The sequence below is a fragment of the Pteropus medius genome, unplaced genomic scaffold (genome assembly GCF_902729225.1).
Source record: "Pteropus medius unplaced genomic scaffold, Ma_sr-lr_union100, whole genome shotgun sequence".
NCBI lineage: Eukaryota > Metazoa > Chordata > Mammalia > Chiroptera > Pteropodidae > Pteropus > Pteropus medius.
This window is the reverse complement of record NW_024349803.1, coordinates 18,411,742-18,430,621: the sequence shown is the minus strand read 5'-3', so window position 1 is coordinate 18,430,621 and position 18,880 is coordinate 18,411,742. Positions and strand designations below refer to the sequence as shown.

Sequence of the window (18,880 nt, the reverse complement as noted above, 5' to 3'; positions counted from 1 at the left end):
TCAGTGTTATGACTAAGAACTCTTCACAAAGCTTTAGGTCCCAAAATGTTCTTCTGTGTTTTCTTCTAAAAGTTTTACAGTTTTACATATGTATTTATATCTATGATACATCTTGAGATAATTTTTGTGTGAGGTCCAAGATTTAGGTTAGAGGTTTTTTTTGTTTTTGTTTTGCTTTGTTTTTTGCTAAAGAACGCTCGATTGCTCCAGCAACATTTGTTAAAAAGACTGTTCTTTCATTGAATTGTTTTGCACCGTTGTTAAAAATCAGTCGGCCATATATGCATAGGACTAATCAAGTTATTTATTTCATATTGGGTAAGTTGTGATAGTCTGTAATTTCTGAGGACTTAGTCTACTTTATCTAAGTTGTAGAGTTGTTTGTAGAATTTGATTTTCCTTTGGTGGCTGCGGAGTCTGTAGTAATATCTTTTATTGTGTTCCTGATATTAGTAATTTGTGTCTTTCTGTTTCTTGTTGGCAGTCTTTCTAAATGGGTATCACTTTCATTGAGCGTTTCAAAGAACAAACATTTTTGTTTCATTTCTCTGTTGTTTTTGTTTTCAATTTTGTTCATTCTGCTCTTTATTTCTTCCTTTTTTCCACTTACTTTGGGTTTATTTTGCTTTGCTTTTCCTAAGTTCTTAAGATAGGTGCTCCGATACTTATGTGAGACCTTGTCTCTTTTCTGATGTAATCATTTAGTGCTATAAATTTCTCTCGGCATTACTTTGACCGCTTCCCACAAAGCGCGATGTGTTGTATTTTCGTTTTTATTCCATTCGATGTATTTTCATTCCCCTTAATACTTCCTCGATTCTTGGATTATTTAAAAGTGTGCTGTTTATTTTCCAATAATTCACTTAGTGAAGATTGTCAAACACGGTAAGTTGGTTTGCTCCTTTATGATATGATTTCTTCTGTTGTCGATTTCACGGTGAGGATTGCTGGAAGGGGAACAAACATCTTTTGCTATTGAAGGAGCCTGGAGCTTCGTGAGCTAACTTCGTTCACATAGAAACATATATGAAACCACAGACGCACACACACACATGCATGCACGCATGCCTACATACATACACACACACACATTTATACATATACTCACACCTAGCCAGCAGAGCTCAAACTCTCATATTCGAAAACAAGGCTGATGACAAGACACCATGGTAAACAAGAAACAGGAAAAGGAAGGCAAAGAGTATCAAGTCAGCATCGCATCTCTAAAATAATTAGGCCAAACCAGAAACCTCCAGCGGAAATATCAGAGACATTGCATGGTCTGGGTCGACGGTAGATGAGCTGTATTTCTTGTATGTTGGCAACACCCGCCTCTAAGTCATTGTTCTCCCCACACCCCGCTATCACTGCCCCCATCAGAGCAAGATCGATCCAACTAATTCTGCTTTGAAAAAATGGAAAGAATAAAACACACTTCATTTAATAATACCACAGCGGAATGGAAATTCCAGGAACTAAAGATGGATCAGAAAGAAAGAAATGTATGTCCTGCAAAGCAATTCGGTATTTGACAGATAATAACGCCCTTCTCAAATGGCACGTGCTGAGGATCACATATTGTCTTTATGTTTATATGCAATATAAACATATTAGGTATATATAACAACCTAAAAGAATGTTGATAAAGTCTTTTCCTATCCACCTGATAACTATTTCTGTCATCCAGAGTTTATGGTCTCATTTCTTCCCTTTAAACCATGTGGTTGCAGCTTTACAACACGTTCACACATCTGGTGGTGTGTCGGGTCTCTCAGCGGCTGAGCACGCTATGGGACCTCTGGGCTCTGAGCTCCACATGCAGAGTGACGAAGGCAACTTCACCTCCCCCATCTAAGCTAAGGGCACCCGATCAGTTTAGACCGGGGCATCTCAACTTTGACACTTGCCATTTTGGTAATTTTCTCTCCTGGGAGTTTGTCCTATTTGGCCACCTCCTTGGCCCCTCCTAGTTAGATGTTTTTAGCTTCCCCCCGCTTGGAATAACCAAAACTTCCACCAGCCTTTGCAAAATTGCCCTCAGGAAGAGCCACTTGTTTAGACATCTGCCTCCTTATTTCCTGCTCTGGATGCTGTAAAAGCCACGATGCTTGGAGCCACAACAGCCCCTTTGCAATCGTGAGGAACCAGACTACAGAGGTGCTGAGGCTGGTACAGGAGATAGAAAGGGCCTTGGTCTTTATGACATCACCGAGTTGCATTGGTCTTTATGACATCACCTGCTGTAGCATTCTCTCTCTAAGGGAAATTAATAGCTTCCCACTCCTTAAGCCATCTTAGCCATGTGCTCGGGCACTTGTGGCCAAGAGCATCCTAGTGAATCCCCCTGCTCACTCTGTTCCTTAAAACCCTTCACTCGTTCTCCGTTCAGGATGAATTTCAAACTCCATAGCTTGGTACCCAAGGGCCTTTGCTTCTCTCTCCTGCCTCATCTCTCACAGGTCCCATCCATAATGAGAGTCCTTTGAACCAGCCCTGATTTTTTTCATTTGCTGGTCCCCTCTGTACCACATCCTTCTGCCTCTTCTCTTCTTGTTCACTCCTACTCAGCTTTCAAGACTCAGCTACATGTCATCTTTCCCCGGAAGTTCTCCCTGAATCTCCATGCAGTGGTTTTGAAACCTGAACCCCAAATTATTTAACACTCCTTCAATTGATAGTACTGTGTGTTTCTTCAAGTGGAGATTTGGGCCTCTGTGGCTTCTGCCCCTCTGAGCACCCAAGGCACAGTGCTAACTGGCTAATCCAGGGCGAGAGTTTTATTCAATGACACACAAGATGACTTCCGTGGTAAGGACGTGCAGTGCGTGAGATGAGCCAGCCAGAACCGGAGGCCTCAGGCAACCCAACTCACCGCAACCAGCCGATGCTGCTCATCTTTCCAGCCTCAGACCCTGACAGTCCTGCCTCTTACACTACATACCTCACCGGCTCTGAATCACTGGACAGCTCAGAATGTGCGCTACGGCATAAGTGTTCCCCAACACCCAGCATTTGGCCCCCTTTCCCTGCATAACTCCTACTCATCCTCCAGAACTGTCTTGAATATCACCTCCTCCAGGAAGCCTTCCTTGCCTCTCCAAAGCTGGTGTGCCCAGAGCCAGCCCCTCACATCGCTCTCGCCACACCACGTCCTCATCGCCCTCTTCCACGTCTGTGAGCCTTGAGCATCCTCAAGGCGGGGAATATCACTTATTCCTTTTCTGAGCCCCCGGCGCCTAGAATAACGCCAGGCCCAACATAACATGGCTGCAATTCATATTAGCGGAACTCAGGGGCCAAATTTACATGGGGCACTGAGTCCTGGAGTCCAGGTTTGAACCCCTGCAGCCTAATTCCAGAGCCCATGACGTTAAACTGTATGCTGCCTGGCCTCCTTCTCCTGAGCCACCTAGACACTTGTCACAAATGCAGAAGAAGCCCAGGCCTCACCAGAAGAGCGTATTTCCATAGGTCGGCGTAGGACCTGAGAAACCGCGTTCATCGTGAACCCCACAGGTGCAGTGTACACACCAACGCCCCACTAAGAAATGATGGCTGTGCCCCAAGAGCATAAGGAGCCCCCAGAGCTCTCAGAGGTCCAGCCCCGACGCTGCTGCTTTGCTGAATCATACACATCCTGTACTTACTCTTCTCCCTCTGTTACCACCCCCGACCCCCACCCACCTAAGTGTGCCTGACTAGCAGAGAAGGGAGTGCAAATGAGGTGGCAAATGTTCCGTGCCTTGGGGACATCCCCATGAGGCCCCTTCCAGAGATCCTGGAGCCGGCCAAGAGGCCTCAAGCTTCTCAGATGTCTCTTTAGTCATTAGTGCTACAGAAACGTCCAAAAGGCTCCATCCAGAATTCATCAGGTGTTCAAAGCTCACCTCACTGCAAACCAAAGCCGCACCCTGAAGCCCCTCACAGATGAGTCCCGGTGATTCCAGCAGGGCTGTGCTCTGTCTGGGACACGTGCAACCTGGGAGCGAGCTGGCAGTAGGATCAGGGGCAGCCCGGCCAGCCACCTGTGTTTCCCCAGCTCTTAGCAAGAAAACCCTCTCACCAGACCCATGTGAGAGACACTGAGTTCGCTATCGCCCCAGGTTGGAGAGGTGCCACATGAAGATCTGGCAGACGGCCCAGGACAACTCGGCTGTCGCAGCTTCGCTGTAAAGCGGGCAGGCCGGCACTTGGGGGATTTCCTGACAAAGGGAAGCTAAAGAGAGAAGGCACCCCTCTTAGAGCCACACCAAAGTTAGGTTGCTAGAGAGTTAGCCCGAGAGTGTGGGACGGGCAAAGGCAGAATGGAAGAACCTGGGGATTTCCCCACGATCAATATTACATGCTCTGACTATTGCTGCTTAATAAAGCGCCCAAATATAGAGCCTTACGATAAAAACCGTTTTATTATATCTCATACTTCCATGAGTCAAAAACTTGAGCAGGGCTCAGCGGGGCAATTCTTTTACGTGTGGTATCCACAGAGGTCCTTTGGTGCCACTGAGCTGGTGGGCAGGCTGCTCCAAGGCAGCTTCCTTCACTTGTCTGACCCTCAGCAGAGGAGGCTGGAGAGCTGGGCCCAGCTGGAACCACCAGACACTTCACACGTGGTCTCACCAGCATGGCGGCCTCATATAAGTGGGCTTTGTGCGTGGCGGTTAAGGGCTCGCAGGGAGAATGTCCCCAGGGATCCAGCTGAAGGCTGTGGGGCTCCTTATGACCTAGAAGTCCCAGAATTTGAATTCTATTGGTCAAGCAAATCATTAAAATCAGCCCACATTCAAGGAATTAGACTCCAACCTCTCAATGGAAGGAGCAGTAAAAATTCGCAGCCATATTTACTCTCCCACCCTACGAGAGAGTTGAAAAACACTTGGTAGGCTCCTTGTAGGGGTTTTCACGCCACCGCTGTTTGTCGAGCTCCTAGTATGTGCCAGGCCCTGGAGACAGAGAGAGTGATGAATAAGACAGAACCTGGTCCCTGTCCTCACGGAGACTGCAGTGTAGACAGCATTCTAACAAATAGGTACACGGAGCCTAGCATGTGGTGAGTGCTCAGGTAACGCTGGCCGCTGGCATCGTGATCGCTGAATGAATTATTGGATAGAACGTTTGCCGTAAGCAGAGCGATGCTTTGAAGAATGACGAGGAGCAAAAGAACACAATCGACAAGGAGCCTGCCGTGTTCAGGAGGAGAAAGCTGGAGCTCAGGAGGAGGCGTCACAAACTAGGGGAGTCGGGGAGCAGGAGAGCTTTCAGGCAGAGGGGACCGCGTGTGTGGCAGAGTGCAGAGGGCAAGGGAAGCGTGCACCAAATGGAGCTGGACCCCCCACGGCTGGGCACTGGCCCACCTTCTCCATCCTGCCCTGTTCTCACCCGCGTGGGCTGCATTAACCTCGCCTCCCTCGCTTCCTTGCTGCTGCCAGTGGAAGGTACCAGCAGGAGTTTGAGCAGAGTAGGGTGGAGAGGAGAAAGAGTTTGGAGCGTGCATCCCTCTGGGTTCCTCCCCACTGGGCTGGGGGTGGAAGCAACAAGCTTCTCTGCCAAAGGCCAGTCGCATGTCAAACAGCCCTCTCCTCGTGTCCAGGCCTCACCAGCCTCTTCAGCGGCTCTTGCTGCTGGGCCGCCGGGCCTCAGATTCAGAGCAGCTGCCACTGTAGCTAGGTGAGGGACACTTCGCCGTTGCTCCTTGCATGCCCCACACCCTGCCCACGTCTTTGTAAGAGTCCTTTCCATAAATTGTCCTCAGTCGCCCTTTTGAGACGGCCATCTGTCTCTTCCTGGGACCCCGAATGATAGCACTGTCCCAGTAGGTTAGGAATTTGAGACTTCATCCCAGGAGCAATTTTAAGAAAATGATAACCTTCCATTCACCGGCATGATGGTAAAATTTAAAAACCGGCTCTCCAGAGGGAAAAGCCCTGATTTGTAGCATTTGCCAGATTCTGTGGTACGAATATTTCCACTGTGGCTGATTTTAAGCTACCAATGTGACAGCAACCAGCCTGCAAAATTCCTAAAAATATATCGCAAGCTGGTACGAGCCAGCTCCAGCATACCTCTGCCCAGATCAAATACTAGCTCTAGTCTCTTTCGCTGCTTGAGCCGGCCCAGTGGGAGACAGGCTGGGCATTGGACCAGAGAGGTGGTGGGCCTTCTGGCTGCTGTCAGCCTCCTCCAACCTGTTCCTTTGCCCAAGACCTTGTTCCCCCTGGAAAAAGGGTTGACCTCATGCCAAACTTGAGACTCCCAAGTGGCCCTTGAGCTCCTGTTCTTTTTGAATTTCAAAGGCAAACACCAAGTGAGAATGAGATGTACAAGAGGTTTTGCGGGGAAAATGCCTTGTTGCACCCTTAGACCAGAATGCAGGTCCGACCCCTGTGAAAAGAAAGTGAGAAGGAAGAAGAATCAAACTAGAAGAGCCTCAGACCACAGCGTAGTTCTGAGAAAATCTTGGCCAGGCCAGTGGAGAGTCTCAGAGCAAAGGCTGCCCTTAGAGGAATTCTGGTTCAGGCAGGAATGAAAGGGCTCAAATAACCTGCCAAACTCAGTCACTGGCTAAAAGAAGCAGGGGGTCTGGGGGAGAGTGGCACGTGGCCTCAGTGTGCATGGTGGAGGCAGCTGGAACCATCAGTCAACCACGCACCGTGCAGGTGTCTCCTGAAGGAGATCTGAGCAGGCACTTCCTTGGCTGGCACAGGAACTTATACCCACTGGCCTTGGTGCCCAGAGGCCTGCATCCCCTCTAGGAAGTGCAGGCTCTCACGCTTTCTGGCTTTAGGAAGTTCAGAACGATCTACCTGCTCCTGTACCCTAACCTCGCACTGATAAAGCCCAAAAGTCCCAGAAGTGTCCTGGGCCCAATCCCACTGCTTCATCAGCTTCTGTGTGCAATGGGCACTGCCGATATCAGTCTCTGGCTCGTTAAGACCCCCAGAGCTTTATGCCACTCCCTCCTTGGTTCATTGCCCCCAAAAGCCCTACCCTTGAGGGCCCCAGAAATGGACCATCCCAGAGGAGGCGACTTCTATGCCAGATTCTCCGAATCCAGCTTTAAGCTGTCCTCCCATGCTAGGCCCTACTGGGCCTCTGAACCCACATCCCCAATCCAACCCTTGGATTCACCCACTATGCTCAGGAGCCCAGGAGACCAGGCAAAGAGGCCCAGGCCCTGCATGCCCGTGACTCCTTCTGGCATCAATCACGCGACCCCCATCCTCTGCATCTCTCACTCACCACAATCCTTTCCCCAGGCTCCAACCTCCACAGGCTAAGACTGGGCCTTCTGATTCTAAGAGGCCTATCCCAGGGGTCCTTGGAACTCAGGAACGTGAGCATGAAAGTAACCCTTATAGGTCAAACCAGATACAAGACACCATGCTTCGGCCCAAAGTTTCTCAGGAAAGATGTCAAACGACATTTCATAAGAGAGGAGGAAAGGTAGGGGAATGTTCCATGTAAATGTGCAACAAGGGGTGACCTTAGCGGAAGAGGGTCTTAATAATCAAGTGCACGAGGTGATCCAGTGTGAGGACACCAATCGGCCTCTTCCTCTGACACCCCTCTCATTGCCCGATGGGCTCCTGAACAAAGTGGCCACGGTGGTAGGGATGGAGGCTATGCACGGGCTTGGCAACACCGACTTCCACTCGCCAAGGCCGGCCTTGTGGCAACCACCACTGAGTGCCAGCAGCAGAGACCAACGCTGAGCCCCCCATAGGGACAACGCCCCAGAGTGACCAGCCAGCTTATATACTGGGTGGCTTCTGTCATGGAAGGAGCAGTGTTTTGTTCTTACTGGAATAAACGCTTACTCTGGATACGGATTTGCTTTCCTGGCACGCAATGTTTCTGTGAAAACTACCCTCGATGGCTTAAAGAATGCCTGATTCTCTGTCATGGTGTTCCACACAGCATTGCTTCTCAGCATCAGAAGTGCAGCAATGGGCCTGTGTTCATAGAATTCACTGGGTTTACCATATTCCTTGTCATCCTAAGGCAGTTGACAATAAAACGGTGGAAAGGCCTTTTTTATGACTCAGTTGCAGCGCCAGCCAGGTAGCAAGAGCTTGTGGAGCTGGGGTGACGTCTTCTGGGAGGCTGTATGTGCTGTAAATCAACATCCAATATATGGTGCTATTTCTCTCATGGCCAGGAGCCACTGGTCCAGGAATCAAGGGGTAGAAGTGGGAGCAGCACCACTCACCGTCACCCCTAGCGATTCATTAGCAAAAATTTTACTTACTATCCCCATAACTTATGCTCTGCTGGTCTAGAGGTCTCGGTTCCAAAGGGAAGAATGCTTCCAACAGGAGACACAACGATGATTCCACCGAATTAACAGCTAAGACTGCCACCTGGCCACTTTGGGTTCCCCTTGTCTCTGAATCAACAGGCAGAGAAGGGAGTGATTGTCCTGGCTGGAGTGACTGACAGTAACTACCAAAGGGAAATTGATCTGCCACGACACAATGGAAATAGGAAAGAATATGTCTGGAATGCAGGAGAGTCCTTAAGGGTGTCTCTTAGTAGGACCTGCAGAAATGCTATTGGTCCAGGTTTTAGAGATGAAGGTGTGGATCCCCCATCAGTCAAAGAATGATGACCAATCAGCTAAGGCACTTACTGAGGGCAACGGGAATATGGAATGGGTAGCAGAAGAAGCTATCTATAAATACCAGCTGTGCCCATGTGACCAGAAGTAGAAGTGAGGAGAGTAACTGTTACGAGTATCCCTTCCTTATTTTGTTATGAATATGTCTGTACACACATGCATCAAGCAAATAAGTTTTCTTTCCTCTCTTATTTTCTAATATAAAATGTATTCATGATAATTAACTTTACATTATATACATTATATATATATAATGTAAATAACTTTACATTATATATAATTAACTTTACATTATATATTCAGGTTACTGGGGTCCAGGTAAAGAATGAATATCACTCAACCCATCTGGAGGAAGGGTTAGCTCATTTTCCGTTGTAGACACGAGAGTTGTATCATATGAAGTAGGTGTATAACTTTGTTATTGGAAACGTGTGCATAAATATTATTATAAATATATATCTGTATCTTGTAAATGTATATATTTATAATTCATATTAGGTACAAATATATGATTTTATCTTATATATAAATACACAATGTACAAATACATGTTTATAAATATATCTAAAGATTCTATACATATGTGTATATATTTATATATCTCCATCCTACTGGTTCCGTTTTTCCAATAGAACCCTGATACCTCAATGAAGTCGAACAATAGCAACAACAAATCTTGGAGGCTATGGTGGCCACGGGTATTTGGACCTCGGTGAAGTAAATGTGAAAAGCGACCAGGCAGACAACCATGGCAGTCACTGCGGTGGCGGTGCGGATGCCCCTCGCTGTGTGGGGCGTGAGGGCCACGCAAGCCCAAAGCGTCAGCTCCGACCGGTCAGGGGATCTCGACTCCGACGTGGGCTCAGTCCGGGAGGCCAGAGGGGCCTTCGGGAAAAGAGAGCAGGCCGAAGAGAAACGATACTTCTGAGCACGAACTCGGGAACGACTGGCAGCCTTGGAGAAACACCACGAAGAAGAGATCAGTCATCACATTAAGGAGACTGAGCGTCTGCAGGAAGAAATCAGACGGCACAGTGCACTATCAAGAAACTAAAAGAGTGTGGTGATGATTAAGTACACACAGTGCCCCATCTAATGGCTACGTATCACTGCCCATTTCTATGAAGACGTAGTTCTGGTCTAATATCTATCTGCTGCCAACAGACTATAATGAATTATCATCAGTGGGAGGGAAAACAAAAAAAGTGACCAGGCATCCTTTCCTCTTTTTGCTAGAAATGGGAAATGGAAGCTGCATGGTACACAGAAGTAAAAGTGAGAGTCCTTTGCCTCTCCACCCCTGAAGCTGAGAATCAGGGAACTAGAATTTTCCTTCTGAGATCGACTAGCGAATTTGACGTGTAGAGGCTGAGATCTGCGAGACGGAAGCCAGAGGCCGTCCAGAAAACACTCGTCCGAGAACTGAGGTACCCGCTTCCCTTTCTGAGCAACGTGACAACCAGGGGCAATGCTCAAAGTTCTGCCCCTCGGGAGAACTCCCCTTCACTACCACCCTTCAGGATGTCCCAGAAAGAAGCCGCAGCGTTTCTCCAGCTGACCCCTTTTGGGTGGTCTCTGCATGTCTTGCAAAATCATCTATAAACCAGACGTGAGGGTTTTTTTTCTCCTTCATTCAGCTGGTCGTAAGGAATTCCCCACGAAACCATAAGTGCGTGGGCTGGGAGAGAGAAGGCAGTACAGCCACGGGCATTCGGGCCCCTACTCATGGGACGTCCTTGTGCTTTCAAATCCTGCTTGGTCCATTATATGCCGCCTCCGTTTGATGATGGCTTGGTGGGTCAGACAAAGGTGAAAGGGCTTCTTCTATTGGCAATTTAAGGGTTCTATATCCCCAGCTTCCTTGTGATCTTCCCATATGTCCCCATTCCAACGATCAGGATGGCATTTCTACCCAGTCAGATGCAGAATATACAAGATCGTGGAGAGTGAACTGCAAACTGACAAGGTCCTTGCAATCCGTGAGGCCAGCCGAGGGTTGCCTCACCTCAACGAACCCCCCTGAGAATCGGGAGGTACGAACTGTTCGGGGAAACGACGCAGTGTTTCTCCGAGGCGAGGAAGTACACTTACAGCCACGAACAGACAGAATGGCAAAAGTTCATAATAGAATGTGGGTTGGGCGATTGTGCCAAAGATGATCTTATCCTAGCCAGCAACTGTATGCTCTTGTATAAAAGCAGCCTGCAAAAACAAAACTGCGCCGTGGCTCATCACCAGTGGACAGTGGTCCTCCTCATGCCACCGTTGGCTCTCTCTTTCTTTTCGGCAGCTCCCACTGTTCAGGCATCAAACAGGCTGCGCTGGACACAGCAGGTGGCACCCAAACAGGGACCTGAATACGGGAAGACGCAAAACAGATAAGGGAGGAGACTCCCTCGAGTAAGTGTACACATCGGGCAGAGGGAGAGTTTAGAAGCTAGTCTGCAAGTTTATGAAAGGTGCACCAGAAAAATTGAAAAATTAGACTAGTACAGTCGGGAGGAAAACATGGGACAGCAAGGGGCCAAGGACCGCAATATTTTTGTACAAATGCTTAAAGCAATGCTTAAGGCTCGGGGATGCGGTGTGCGTACTGATCAGATTCGGCCGCTTTTAGTTTTTGTTCAAGAAACTTGTCCTTGGTTTCCAGAGGAAGGAACGGTAAATTCAGGGACTTGGGAGAAGGTGGAGGTGCGCTTGCGTGACCGCTTTTCGGCTGAGGGGCCAAAGGACTTTCCTAGTCCCACTTTTGCTTTTTGGGGTTTAGTAAGGGACACATTAGACCCTACTCCTTCAGCTAGTCGTCTCCCTGCTGCTTCCCCACCAGGAGAGATGGCACAGATGTTAAAACGCACAGTGGAGGGATACGAGGCGTTAAAAAGGTCAGGGACGGAGCCCACTGCTCTTAGTTGGAGGGAGCCCCTTCCTCCGGAGTATGAGCAGGCATTAGAAAGAGAGGCCAGGAAATAATCATCATCCAGAATCTTCAGATGAGGAGAAGTCCGAAAGCGAAGGGGAGGACTCTGCGGCAGGGTTAGTTGCCGCGCTAGCTAAACTTCCAAGCGACGCTCCTCCTGCTCATTTACCCCAACCCCCTAACTTGGGATCTAAGAATCACCATTCTGGAGTGTCGTATTCCCTGGTGCAAAAAGGAATCCGGAAAGCTAGAGAGAGTGGGGGAAGATACGGGAGGTTTTCAGGTTTTTCCCATAACAGACTTAACAATCAGGGGCCGATTGTCCAAGAGCATCCGGCCGTCCCTTTGAAGACACTGAGGGATTTAAAACAGGCCTGCGCAACCTATGGTCCTATGGCTCCTTTTACTTTGGCATTGCTTGAGGGACCGCAATACGAAACTCTGCCTCCCTATGACTGGAAAACAATAGCCAAGGCTTGCTTATCGGGAGAGATGATCTGCTGTGGAAAAGTGAATGGCATGATCTCAGTGAGCAGGAAGCCAGGCGTGATGTGGCTCATGCTGTTCTTATTACAGTAGAAATGTTAACCGGAGAGGGACAGGATCTAGATTTGATGCAACAAATAATATTTCAGCCACAGGCAAATCAACACATTAACATTTGTGCTGTGAAGCCTTGGCGCAGTTTGCCTCCATCGGGAGCCGAGTCTGAGGAATTCAGTGGCGTGCGGCAGGGGCCTGATGAATTTATACCAGGACTTTGTTTCTCGTCTTGGACAGGCAGTGTCTAGAACGGTGTCTGATACTGAGGCAGGAGAAATAATAGTAAAACAGCTTGCTTATGAGAATGCCGGTAAACCCTGCCAAACAGCACTTAGACCCCATAGGGAGACGGGTATGCTATCTGACTTGATTAGAATATGTGCTGATATTGGGCCAGCTTACGTGCAAGGAGCTGCATTGGCTGCTGTGTTAAGTCAATCCTTAAGAAGCTAAAAGGGCCCTCAGGGCAACGGAGGGAAAGGTGGAGGAACTTGTTTTTGCTGTGGCGGAGCTGGATGCTTTGCCAGGGAATGTCCTACCAGAAGCTTGACTGAGGGGCAAGGAGGTCATCCCACCCCTTGGGGTAGTGAGGTGGCCAAACCTAGAGCACCTGGAATTTGCCCTAGATATCAGCGAGGAAGGCATTGGGCTAATGAATGTAAATCACGTCATGACGCCTAGGGCAATCTGCTGCAGGGAAATGGGCCACGGGGGTCGGCCCCATCAAATAGTGGGGGCTCTTGCTACCAACCAATCAGTGTTTCTTCCCCCTAATGTGGAGCCGTTACCCCCGAGAGGGCTCCAATCTGCGATCCTGTCTCCAGGGGACCAGATAAGCCCACCGTTCAACAACTCTGCTGTGCTACACCAGGAAGCGCAGGACTGGACCTCAGTCCCACCATCAGATATGTATTAACTCCTGAAATGGAGCTCCAAGCCATCCCTACAGGGGTGTGGGGTCCTATTCCTCCTGGACTGCAGGTCTTATATTAGGTAGAAATAGCTTGACTATGAAAGGATTTCAAGTGTTGCCAGGAGTCATAGATGAAGATTATACAGGAGAGATTAAGGTGATAGCTCAGACCACAAGAACCATTGTTTAAATACTGTCCACTGACAGAATTACTCAATTCGTGCTTATTCCCCATGTAAAGACAGGGAAAGTGTTAACCTCTAAAGAAAGAGGAGAATCTCGATTTGGGTCTTCGGATACTTATTGGGTTCAGCAAATAAAACAAGAGAGACCTACGATGACTTTATTGATAGAGGGGAAAATGTTCTCTGGTCTTTTATATACTGGAGCTGATGTGTCGGTTATTGCTAATAAGCACTGGCCTTCCAATTGGCCGACAGCCCTGGCTTTAACCGAGCTACAGGGCATAGGACAGGCTCAGGGAACTCTGCAAAGCTCAGAAATATTACAATGGACAGATTCTGATGGTCAGCAAGGCTCTTTCCATCCTTATGTTCTTCCTGGTTTGCCTGTTAATTTGTAGGGAAAAGATGTTTTATCACAACTAAAAGTTATGATTTTTAGTCCAAATGCTCAGGTTTCCAATATGATGTTTAGACAAGGATATATCTCTCTTAGTGGACTAAGGAAGGTACAACCATATGGCAGAGGGTCATATGCAGCCACTATAAGGCCAACCTAAAAATGATCACGCTGGGCTCAGATATCAAAATTTATAACTGGGGCCTTAGTAGCTCCTGCTACCTCTAGTAAAGTTACTGCTGGAAAAAATCTCTTGGAAGTCAGATGATCCCGTTTGGGTAGACCACTGGCCCCTAACTCAGTAGAAGTTGTCCGCCGCTCAGCAGCTGGTTAATAACTTAACGCAGGGCATATTGAGCCTTCTATTAGTCCTTGGAATACTCCAATTTTTGTTATAAAAGAGAAATCAGGCCAACGGTGATTACTGCAGGATTTAAGGGCAGTTAATTTAACTATGGAAATTATGGGTGCCATTCAACCTGACCTCCCTACGCCTACTATGATTCCTTGGAATTTTCATCTTATTATTATAGATTTGAAAGACTGTTTCTTTACCATACCTTTAGATCCAGAAGATAAGAAATGTTTTGCCTTTAGCCTCCCTTCACTTAATTTTAAAGAGCCAATGAGAAGGTACCAATGAAGAGTTCTTCCTCAGGGTATGGCTAACATTCCTACGTTCTGTCAAAATTTTGTTGCTCAAGCAGTATTGCCAGTTAGAGAAAAGTTTCCAGACTCCTACATCATCCATTATATAGATGACATCTTGCTTGCACATGCAGAGGAAAGAGTATTGCAGCAGGCATATGCTGAATTACAAATATCCTTGCAAAATTATGGTCTTCGCATTGCACCAGAGAAAGTGCAGAGGTCTGCGCCTTTTTCATATTTAGGAACTATAATTTTGCAGCAAACAAACCGCAAAACGTTCAAATTCGATTTGACTCATTAAAGACATTTAATGATTTTCAAAAATTACTAAGAGATATTAATTGGCTTAGGCCACAATTAGGAATCACCATGGGACAACTACAGCCTTTATTTGATATTTTGAGAGGAGATTCTGATCCCTCTTCTCCAAGAGAATTAAGTCCTGCTGCTAAACAGGCTTTATAATTAGTAAATGAGGCTATACAAAATACACAGGTCTACCTCATAGATCCCTCTCTACCTTTGATACTAGTAATTTGTCCAGCTAAACCTTTTCCAACTGGGATTATATGGCAAAAGTCAAGGCCAATAAAATGGTTACATTTGCATAATTCTGCTCCAAAAGTTCTTAACCCATATTATGAGTTAGTCTCTATCCTTACAGATAAAGGGCAAACCTGGATGCAACAGCTCTTAGGAAGAGATCCTAATACTATAATTATTCCTTATAATCAGAAGCAGCAAGTACGCTTAAATCAATATTCTGATTCATGGTCATTATCTTTAGCTCAATGTAATGCAACCATTGTCTTTATCCACCTGATAAGCTAATACAGTTTTTAATACAAACACCTGTTATCTTTCCGAAGGTGATTTCTCAGGTACCTATCCCTAACGCTATTACTGTCTTTACAGATGGTTCCAGCAATGGAGTTGCTATCGTACATAACCCTACTCGGACTTATTCAAAATGAACTAACATGACTTCAGCTCAGAGAACTGAATTATTGGCTTTAGTTTGGGCATTGGAGCTGTTTCCACAACAACCTGTAAATATTTATTCAGACAGTGCTTATTTATACACTGTGAGCCAGGTTATTGAAACTGTCTTCGTTGGACATACAGCAGATGAAAGCCTTTTCCATTTATCTATCCGGCTTCATGAGCTTATTCAAGCCAGGAAGGACCTATGCTTCTTTGGACATATACTAGCGCACTCACAGCTTCCAGGGCCACGAGCTGAGGGAAATGAATGTGCTGATCGCACTACCTGCAGTAATGGAGCTGCTCCTATTTACTCTTTGTTAGCGGCAGCACTCTCTACCCCTACGCAGTTGGCTCTAGAGAGTCATCAACTACACCATCAGAATGCATCTGCCCTGCGTAAGCAATTTGGATTAACTCGGGAAAGTGCTCGTCAAATAGTTAAACAATGTCATCAACATCAAATCCATCTACCTGTTCCTCATTATGGAGTTAATCCGCGAGGACTATTACCTAATCATATCTGGCAGATGGACGTTACACATGTTGGGTCTTTCCGAAATACTCCATAGGTACATACCACTGTAGATACCAGTTCTGATTTCATCTATGCCACTGCTCGTTCAGGTGAAAGCACTAAACGTGTCATTCATTAGTCGTTGCCTGCAAACTTTTGCAGTCCTTGGCCTTCTCAGGCAAATCAAAGCTGACAACGGACCTGGATATGTTAGTAAAGTATTTCGACAATTTTGTAAACAATTTCAGATTGCACGTGTAACAGGTATACCCTATAATCCTCAAGGGCAAGGCATCGTAGAATGTGCTCTCTGTACCCTCAAGGTTCAAATACAAAAACTAAAATGGGGAGTCAGCCCTGTGATGCCTCAGAATATTTTAAACCATGTACTTTTTACTTTAAATTTTTTAAACATAGATGATGATGGTCGAACCGCTACAAAAAGGTTCTGGTCTCCTTCGGGGAATCCACGAGGAGTAGTTTGTTGGAAGGATCCATTAACTAACACGTGATATGGCCCAGATCCTGTTTTAGTGTGGGGACGGGGCATGTTTGTGTTTTTCCTGAAGGTGCAGACGGACCTCGCTGGCTGCCTGAGAGGCCGGTCAGGCATTGTGAAGATGGCGGATGGATCAGACACAGAGAAGCTCATCTCTCCTCTGAAACACCTGAAGATCACTCCTCTGGTAGTTGTTCCACAATCCAGGGGAACTCGGAGAGCACGTAATTCCTCATGGCGGGGGTGGGGGCGGAATAGTAAACATTTGACATCAGAAGGGCAAGACATGGTTCGGCGTCAGGGTTTGCCTGTCACTCCTGACCGACTGTTTGTGGTCATGTTAGCTCAGCTAGCTGTGCAAGTAAGTGTAGTTAAAGGAGAAAATTATTGGACGTATTATCTTAATCCCCCTGTATTGCATCCAGTTACATGGGAAGATGTTAATGTACTTGTGTTTGTTAATAATACACAGGTTTGAGGATGCCATTCTGACGGCCATATAAAGCCACAGTGGGTGAATTTTAATGATTCAGTGGGTGTCATCGCTTGCACCACTGTGTGCTGAAACTCGTGCTGGGGTTACTGGATGCTTAAAAGTAGAATCCTATGTGAAGACTGTTGTGGGAGGGGCTGCTCCAGCTAATCTCACTGGACCATGGGACCTGTTTAAGTATTTGCATCAATTATCTATTCTTGGACTTTCTAACAATACTATGGTAGTGCCAGCAATGCATCTTCCCAGAATACCTTATTGTCCCAATACTACAGCAGCGAAGCTGAAAGGATAGGTAAACTGGCTGGAATGTGTTCATCCTTTACCGTCAGAACATGAGACAACTGGATGGTTACAGGAGGTATATGATTGGTCTCATCACCTTGTTGCTCATAAAGATTAAATGATCCCTGGAGGATATATAGCTTCTTTGACGACCACCCCAAAAGGACTCGTGGCGAGCTTTTGCAGCTTTGGACTTCATTAACCTGTCTGATTTGTCTACTGCAGACTTGAACATTAAGCATAGCTATGGGGTTCGAGCCTGTGTCTGCCGCCCGCTATGTTCTTCTCGTTGGACAATTGCAAACAAATGCTTCGAATGGATTTCTTAATATATCTTGTACCAATTGTAATTTAACTAATTGTGTGAGTCCCCATAATCAGAGGTCAGATTTATTGGTTTTAAATCAACCAAGTTTTATCATGTTACCAACTAAATTAGAAGAACCTTGGCATGATGATAGTGGGGTACAAACTCTGTTAGAAACGAAATCTGCTTTGAGTAAAGAGAATCAAAGGACTTGTTAATGCAGGACTAGTAGCTACTGCAGTAACTGTAGCAGTGACCTTATCACAAAGTATCCAAAATGCTAATTTTGTTAATGAGTTGGCTCATAATACTTCTATGGCTATGAAGACACGAGAAGACATTGCTTTAAAATTAGAGATTAAGCTGAATGCTTTAGAATCTGTCGTAGTGCAGATAGGAAACGAAGCAGAAGCTCTTGGAAAAAGAACAAGTTTGCACTGTCATGCTGCCTATAAAGGGGTAGATGTAACCAATGTAACCTATAATCAATCTAAGTGGAATTGGCAGTGGGCGTGATTGCATTTACAAGGTATTTGGTATCATGATAATTTCAATTTAGATTTGCATAATTTGCATCAGAGATCCTGGATATACAAAATGCAAAGGATACTACTATCGATCCAAAAGATTTAGCTAAAGATTTATTAGATCGTTTGCATGGGTTTAACCCTTTGATTTGCTTAAACGTACTTTTTGGATTTTAGCTGGAATTGTATGCTCACTAGTTGTATTCTTTTGTGCTTTTTCAGTCAGCTGCCGAATCCTCCAACAACATGTAGCACAGTCTCAAATTACGTTGCATGCTCTACGGCTTAAAAATAAAAAAAGAAAGGGGAGATGCGGAGAGCAGACTGCAAGCTGACAAGGTCCTTGCAATCTGTGAGGCCCGCCAAGGGTCGCCTCGCCTCAACGAACCCTCCTGAGAATCGGGAGGTACGAACTGTTCGGGAAACAACACGGTGTTTCTCCGAGACAGGGAAGTACACTTACAGCCGCGAACAGACAAAGCGGCAAAAGTTCATAATAGAATGTAGGTTAGGTGATTGTGCCAAAGATGATCTGATCCTAGCCAGCAACTGTATGCTCTTGTATAAAAGCAGCCTGCAAAAATAAAACTGCGCCATGGCTCATCACCAGTGGACAGTGGTCCTCCCGGATCCCACCTTCGTCTCTTTCTTTTCGGCAGCTCCCACTGTTCCCACTCAGGCATCGAGCTGGCTACGCTGGACGTGACACAAAATCAATCTATAAAAATCAGCTGTATCTTTACGCAATATCAATGAACAATCTAAAAATGAAAGTAAAGAAATAATTTTGTTGACAGTAGCATCAAATTAAAACACTTAGGAATAAATTAAAGCAAGATAGTGTGACATCTATAGACCACAAAACACAAAACGCCACCGAAAAAATTAAAGAAGACCTAAGTACATGGAATCCAGGGTTCATGGATTGAAAACTCAATATTGTTAAGATGCCAATAATCCCCCAATTGATCTACAGGTCCAATACAAAGCCTATCAAAATTCCTTTTTCATTTCTCGATTGTGTCCTTTGACACGCACATTTTATAGT

At 46.3% G+C, this 18,880-nt stretch overlaps 1 protein-coding gene across 1 annotated transcript; it reads left to right on the top strand.

The window, feature by feature from the left end:
• The first annotated feature begins 9,362 nt into the window (after positions 1–9,362).
• Positions 9,363–9,542, top strand: LOC120581965 (ATPase inhibitor, mitochondrial-like). The gene has a single exon (XM_039836840.1). The coding sequence runs from the start codon at positions 9,363–9,365 to the stop codon at positions 9,540–9,542; it is 180 nt and encodes a 59-aa protein (XP_039692774.1).
• Positions 9,543–18,880: the final 9,338 nt, after the last annotated feature.